Below are 8,199 nucleotides of genomic sequence, written 5' to 3'. Positions count from 1 at the left end.
ATTTTTTTAAATAATTATTTATAGTTTAGATTTAATCAAAATTATTTTTTATTTTTACATTTCAGTTAACTATAATTAATAAAATAAATTGTTTTTTACTTTTTAAATAGTTCCTTACTATTAACAAAAACAACAGAAAAAAAATATATAAATCAGAAGATTTTATTTTATTTTATTTTTCTATGTGTAGTTCCTCTCCTCTCCGCCAGCGGTCGCGCGTCGCTCCGCACATTTCGCATGCGACCCCGCGAGCAAACGCACCACGTGTTCCTCCACATGTGTACGGCATGGCGAACTTGTCGCAGGAGGACGGAGCTCCGAAACCCGCCACAAACTCCGCGGATGTGTCGACGATAGCGCAAACATCCAGTGGAAATGTCGCGGACACACCTGGTGGATTCGTCGCGCCGGTTCCGTGTCTCATCCCATCGTTCGCGGACGCGGTAAAGTTGTTGAAAGAGCGGTACTCGTGTTTGGTGCTGGAAAAGCACCGCAGACACATCTCACTGCCGCCGGTACATCTGCGGAAAAAACGCACGGGTATACAGGAGGAACTCAACTCTGAGCTGCTCAAATACTCCAGCAGGTAAAACCACTGGCTGCGAAGAAAATACCATGATTAATGATGGTAACACCGCGGTATTTTGATGCAAACAGTATGGTGCTGTATTGTTTATACATAATTTCTATGCTTCAATTGCTTGTCTTTCACTATTATGATACAGTAAATAAAATAATAATAATACTTTTTAAACGTACTATAGTGCTTTTTGTAAGGTTGTCAGTGTGTGTCACTGCAGCTACTGTATGGAATTTGATATTGACGTGTGGTAATACCATGGTACTCCTTGTAAGGTTGTCATACTTTCCTTGCGTGTTAAAGTCAGTTGAATCTAGTAAAGGTACAGTCAGTTTATAAAGACTGAATAGGACTGGTGCACTAGTTTGATTATGACTTGCATGTAGTTTATGTGTAGAAATTAGTAATTTACAAAAACAGCCAGATTACAAAACTATTAATCAGTAATCCATTTTTTCTGTAGAGAAGAAAAACAAATAGATTAAAAAATAGAGTTATGTTTTATATATATATATATATATATATATATATATATAGGAAGAGATTTAAAAATAAATAAATAAAATAAAATAATTAATATGAGAGAGAGATGAGATGAAAAAAATTAAGTAATAGAGAGAGAGAGCGAGATTAAAAAATAAATAAAATAATTAAGTACATGTCAAAAACAGCAGAAAAACAATTCAAGCAAAATCACATTTAATTTTTAGCTATTTTTAAGTTAGACGTTAATAATTCATATTTTAACTTAAGTTTTTTCTTTATTTTAGTTGATCATAATTTTAATTAATAGCTATTTTAACTTTTAAATAGTTCCAGAAAAAAGTAAAAATACAACAAAATAACAAGGAATTTATTTTATTATGTTTTATTTTTTATTAATTATGTAAAATTTATATTTAATCAACATAATTCTTAATTTTTACATTTTAGGAAACTATAATTAATAAAGTCAATATAATAAATAACTAATATGTGTATATATATATAGAGAGAGAGAGATTAAAAATAAGTTATATATATAGAGAGAGAGAGGTTTAAATAAACAAATTAAATTCTAAATAAGTAATATACTGTATAAAGAGGGAGATTTAAAAAATAAATAAAATAACTATTTTATATATAGAGAGAGAGAGATTTAAAAATTAATAAATACAATTATTTATATATTATTATACAATTATATTTAATATTATAATACATTATTTATATTTATATATTTAAATATAATGTTTATATACCTGTTCGTATTGTCTTCATTACTTTATTATTTAATGTTTTTAATAAATTTGTCTTTTAGTACACCCACTGTTTAAATGTTTACATTTTAACAACAAATAGAAGTAAAAACATAATTATATAATTAATAAGTTGATGTTTCAAAGTGCATTTTAAATGCTTATACACTACTTGAATTTTGATTTTTACATTTTTTGTTGTTGTTGTTGTTTTTCTGCTAAATGAAAACTTAATTTTTGGGGGTAAAAAGTGTGAAATTCTGCATATTTTTTTCTAATTGCAGGTTGTGTTATTTGGAAAATACTTATTTATTTTCTATTACATTACATTATTACTATTTATGTATTTTTATTAGGGTTGCAAAAAGTTGGAACATTTTAACTTTTGAAAAATTTGGGTAAATTTCAGAGACTTTTTCTGGACTTTTTCCTTTCCTTTGCAACCCTAATTTTTATGTATGCATGTATTTATTTCTTTAAATATCTAATATTTAGTTTAATCTTAGCACTCTCTTTTTCCCAGACCACAGTTTAAAATCATGATAATCGACTATTGCGCTGAAACGTCTATATAAACATCATTTATTAATAAAGATTGCAACTAAGAAAATATCTAACAGTCATTCGTTCATCTGTTGTGTGGTTTTGCAGTCTGAAAGGTGTTCCTGTGGCATATGACAGCATTAAAGTCGTAGGACAGCATGGAGATATTTATGACGATGCAGGATTCATTCATCTCAACATCGAGGCGTCATTTGTGGTCTTCAAACCTAAGAGAGGATTAAAGCTTGTGGTACGTCTTACAAGATCTTCATGAGCTAGAGATCATACTCTGTGCATGATTATGAGTTCATGATATTTGGTGTGATTTAAGACGTTTCATGTTGCGTCTGTGTGTCACTCAGGGTGTGATTAATAAAATAGGAGTGGGTCACGTGGGCTGTCTGGTTCACGGCTGCTTTAACGCGTCGGTGGTGAAGCCCTTTCTACTGACCTCAGAGCAGTGGAGAGACTCGGGACTGTGTGTCGGACAGAACCTGGAGTTTGAGGTGTTTCAGCTGGATGCCGACGCTGTGGGTGTTCTGCTCATCAGAGGACGGCTGGAGAAGTCCAGGTAGGGTGAAAGCATTCTTTTAAAAAGCAAAAACAGATCTATTAAAGGAATAGTTCACCCAAAAATGAAAATTTGCTAAGACGTCACTGAGGCCTTCCAAGATGTAGATAAGTTTGTTTTTTCATTAGATTTGGAGAAATACAGCATTGCATCACTTGCTCAGCAATAGATCCTCTGCAGAGAATGGGTGCCGTCAGAATGAGAGTCACAATATCATCACAATAAAAACCACAAATAATCTACTCCAGTCCATTAGTTAACATCTTGAGAAGACAAAAGCTGAAACAAATCCATAATGAAGATGTTTTTAACTAAATTACGAGTCTATAATCCATAATAACACTTCCTTCAGTGAAAAAGGGGTCTGGTCTGAATCAGGAGAGAAATCTGCACAGATCAAGCACCATTGACAAGCCAATTCTGATGTGAGAGACAACACAAGATGGACTTTTTTTTCCACTGGAGGAAGTGTTGTTATGGATTATGGACTTGTATTTTAGTTAAAAACATCTTAATGGTGGATTTGTTTCAGCTTTTGTCTTTTCAAGATGTTAATTAATGGACTGGAGTGGTGTGGATTACTTGTGGATTATTGTTTTTCTTTTATCAGCTATTTGGACTCTCATTCTGACGGCACCCATTCACATCCATTGGTGAGACAGTGATGGAATGACACGTTTCTCCAAATATGGAAATTTCATTAAATTAATTATTTTAATTTAATTTACTAATAATTAGGCATGGGGGTGGGGGTAATTTCCTTTTTTTTATGATTTTGAATTTTATTTCAGAATTGATGATAATTCAAATTATTTTTTTTTTAAGTTTAGTCCTTGTTTATAAAAAAAGAATTGACGTTTAATTAGTATGCTGTTAAAGAAAAGATTATATAAAAACTGCCTTATTTGCAGTTTTAATGTTTATATAGAATGTAATTAATTAATTAATTGGTGTTTATTAGTAAATAATTAATTGATTATTAAATAAACACTAGTGATTTGGTAAAAAATAAAAAAAATTAAGAACTTATTTAATTGTTTTTATTATAGTACAGTATATGCAATACAGTACTGTTTATAGTACAGTACTGTTTGATGCTTCTGAAATAAAACTCTAAAAAATGTGTTTTATTTATGTATTTTTTTTTTTGTAAATATGACTCGCCTTATAAATGTATGTGGTGTCAGAAAAGAAAACAATATATTGCAATTAGGGCTGGGCAATAAATCGATAACGATAATTTTCATGCAATATAACTTTCCTCTAAACGATACACGAGTTCAATTAAATGTTCGATATAATGTTTATACGGCAAAGGCGGAACGAAAGAAAGCTAGTCACAGTGGTATTGTGTCAGAAATGTGGGTATATTTGTCAAGTTTTATTATATTATTAATGTAGACGTGTTAAATGTAAAGGAGTAATGGAATATGATTACAATATTTTTTTGTGATTAAGCTGTAGCATTTATGCATTTATACTAAATGTATTTAGACTACTGTTTTTAATACAAATACCTAGAAAGCATATTACATTTTTTACCATGGTATTAAGGTGCTGTATTTGTGGTTTTAACTGTTACGATCATGATCTAAATGTATGCTACTATGGAGGAGCAATGGTTTATTAAAAAAAAAATCAGAATAATTAAATTTCACCATATAAAAATGAGGTTGCAACAGTTTTTACAGATATTACTGATTTTGGTAATGAACATAAATCTACATCCTAACTCAAGCTATTATGAAATGTGTATTTTTAAGAGACAAAAGAGTTAAATTATTAATAACATTATCAGGCGACACAAACCTGTTTCTTGATTTGAAACAATATTACTCATGCAAAACTAAGAAATATTTTTTTTCTATTAATTTTTGTATTATATTGTTATGGAAAAAGTGTAAAGAATTCAACAGACATGAAGTGTTTGTCATGCTCTGACCATAAAGAATTGTTTAAAGCCGCAAATAAACGTCTGGTTTTTATAACTTTCACACTGTAGCAAAAATCTGCCTTTAAACTTGAAAAAATAAAAATGTGACATTTGTTGTGATAATTATCAATATCAACTGATATGAAAAAAATTGTGATCATTTTTTTGGCCATATCACCCAGCCCTAGTTGCAATATCAAATTGTACTTGTTGCATTTCTTATAAAGTTGCAATAGATAACAGTTCGGCAGCCAAGTATTGTGCTGTTATAGATTTGGGAGACAAGTCATTACTGATAACAATGTATTGACTTTCAGAGTGCAAGAGCTCGTGGAGCAATTTGAACAAAAGGAATCGACTGTAGAATCCACCGCAGAACTAGAATCCACAGAAGACACGATCGACAGTCCAAAACCCAAGAAGAAAAAGAAGAAAGACAAGCGTGAAGCGGAGTCTGCAGCCGACGAGTCTCTGAACGACAGCAGCCTGGAGCAAACGTCAGAATACCACCAAACCGCCGACGACACAACAGAGATAGACTCCAACGCAAACGGACATCACAAAGAGAAGAAGAAGAAGAAAAAAAAGACAAACGACAGGAGGCAGATGAGATCACGCCCTGTGACCTCCCGACGAGTGACTCCAGTGGGTACGTCAGCGATAAAATCAGCAGAAAGAGAGCGGCCGAGAGCGACGACGGGCTGCAGGACGCACCTGCCACCAAAAAGAAGAAAAAGAGCAAGTGATTTTGCTCACAGACCCTTTCATGAACTATAAACGATGAGCTGTGTGTGACTGAGATACTTTATGTGTGATTTATATTTACAGAATATAATAATAAATGTTTTTTCCTCTGGCGTGTTTGCACACTTTTCATTTTTCCACCTGAAGAGGGCAGCATGCATTTTATTTTTTTTTTGCTGTTGCACACACAATACTGAAACTTCCTATAAAACCAGTCATAAGTAGCATGGGTATATTTGTAGCAATAGCCAACAATACATTTTATGTGTCAATAATGTTTATGCCAATAATAATTAGGATATTAAGTAAAGATCATGTTCCATGAAGATGTTTTGTACATTTCCTACCGTAAATATTTCAAAACGTAATTTTTGCCTAGTTATGTGCATTGCTAAGAACTTGATTTAGACAACTTTAAAGGCGATTTTCTCAATATTTGGATTTTTTTTGCATCCTCAGATTCCAGATTTTCAAATAGTTGCATCTCTACACACTAAAAATAATTAATTGAAACAAAACTGGTAACTTGTAACAGGTCCTAATGTAAACCAATATAAGAGTTAAAGTTTTCCCTTACATTTAATAATATTACATTTAATGTCATAAATATAAATGTTTTGCCAATACAAATATTTTTAAATAATTATTTTAATTTTTTTAAATGTTGCATTTAATGCTATAAATATAAATGGTTTTATAGCAATATAATAACAATAAATATTTTTACATGATAATTTTATATAATTTATAATTTACTATAATTTATTTTTATTTTTTTTATATACCTTGCAATACCTGCTTTTGAATATCATATTGTTCGGTATTTTCATGCAAAACAAACAGCTGAATTTTTGTGTAGTCATACTGATTATAAGTAAGTTTTATTTAAGCATGTAGAAGCTCCTCCAATTTCTGTGGCATTTGTTTTTTAATTTTTTAAATGCATCTCAGTCCTTATAGCAGTCTTTTTTTTTAAAAGCTTATTCAAAATTACAAGTTGCATTTATTTATTGTTTTTTTTATTATTTTTTTTAAAGTTATTTTTAATTTTCTTTCAATGTATTCTGATTGGATTTATTGTGGGTGTATTTAACAGGGACAATTTGTTATTTGGAAAGGTTTTAAAAAAAAACATGCAAAAAGACATTTTGTTGTCTTGTGACAAAAGAGGAAACAGGAAATGACATCAAACACCTGTAGAATCTCATGGCTGCGTGTGAAGGTAAACAAATATTTTTGCACAAAAATATTTAGTTTTTTTTTTTATATTTTTCAGCCTGCTTTCAAATATCATATTAAGTTTGGAATTGTTTTGCAAAACGAACAGTTGAATGTTTGTGTAGTCATATTGATTATAAGTAAGTTTTATTTACACATGTAGAAGTTTCTCCAATTTCTGTGGCATTTAAAAAAGATAAAAACGTGTCTCAATCCTTAAAGCAGTTTTTCTTTAAAAACAAACAAACAAAAAAAAAAAACCTTAATTTAAGATTTTATATATTTTGCTATTTGTGTATTTATTTGTTTCATTTATTTTTCATTTTCTTTCAGTGTATTCTGTTTGGATTTAATGTGGGTGTATTTAACATTGATAATACCTGCTTGTTTGTTAATGCCAAAAAACAAAGAAAGAAACTGGAATTGACATCACAGATACCTATAGACCCTCATGGCTGTGTGTAAAGGTAAACAAATCTCTTAAAATTAGCACAATTTAATATTAAATGACACATAATATTGATGATTTAATTACACATAATCTTCATTTTAAACATCAAGAAAATTCAAATATTATAAAAGTATAATATATAATAAAAAAATATTTCTACATGATAATTTTAAGTTTTTTATTTTAATATTTTTCAACCTTGTAATACCGGCTTTTTAATATCAGTATAAGTTTGGTATTGTCTTGCAAAACAAACAGCTGAATATTGCTTATAAGTAAGTTCCTCCAAGTTCTGTGACATTTAAAAAAAAAAAAAAAAAATCCTTCAAGCTGTTTTTTTTTTCAAATTTTTTTTTTTTTTTTTTTATTTGCTTTTATATATTTTGCAGTTTTTATATATGTATTTATTTATTAAGTTATTTTTCTTTTATAGTATTCTGGTTGGATGTATTGTGGGTTTATTCTAATGTTGATAATGCCTGTTTGTTATTAAAAAAGGTTTAAAAAAAAACAAAAAAAAAAAAACATGCCCAAAAATATTTAGTTGTCTCGTGACAAAGATGGAAACAGGAAATTACAGCACAAGCGCTTATAGACCCTCATGGCTGTGTTTCTCTTAAAATGAACACTTAATTGAAGATTTCATGACACATAAGGATTTATTTATTTATATACACACATACACACACACAGGTTTTGCAAGATTACTCATTATGTAAATAAAATGGCTTTTTTAGCTTGTTTGCACCACTTGATATTTCCATGAAGAGCTGCTAAATCAAATCATTTCCTGAAAATGGTGCAAAGGTTTTTCCAAACCACATGAAAACAAGATTGTGTTTGTAAGAAGTCACCACATGTTTAAATTAAATATTTTTAGATTTCTGATTTTTATGTGTTGAAACTTTGACCCATTTTTAT

The 8,199-nt window shown here is 29.9% G+C and overlaps 1 protein-coding gene across 1 annotated transcript; it reads left to right on the top strand.

The window, feature by feature from the left end:
- Positions 1 to 245: 245 nt before the first annotated feature.
- Positions 246 to 5,712, top strand: polr1f (RNA polymerase I subunit F). Its single transcript, XM_051136167.1, is given in 5 exon segments — positions 246 to 586; positions 2,470 to 2,611; positions 2,724 to 2,932; positions 5,183 to 5,445; positions 5,448 to 5,712. Coding segments are annotated over 5 exon segments (1,077 nt in total). The 5' UTR covers positions 246 to 287; the 3' UTR covers positions 5,612 to 5,712.
- The last annotated feature ends 2,487 nt before the right edge of the window (positions 5,713 to 8,199 follow it).

The sequence above is a fragment of the Labeo rohita genome, chromosome 19, assembly GCF_022985175.1.
Source record: "Labeo rohita strain BAU-BD-2019 chromosome 19, IGBB_LRoh.1.0, whole genome shotgun sequence".
NCBI classification, from domain to species: Eukaryota; Metazoa; Chordata; class Actinopteri; order Cypriniformes; family Cyprinidae; genus Labeo; species Labeo rohita.
The sequence above is the reverse complement of the archived record's forward strand: the minus strand, read 5'-3'. Positions and strand labels throughout refer to the sequence as shown.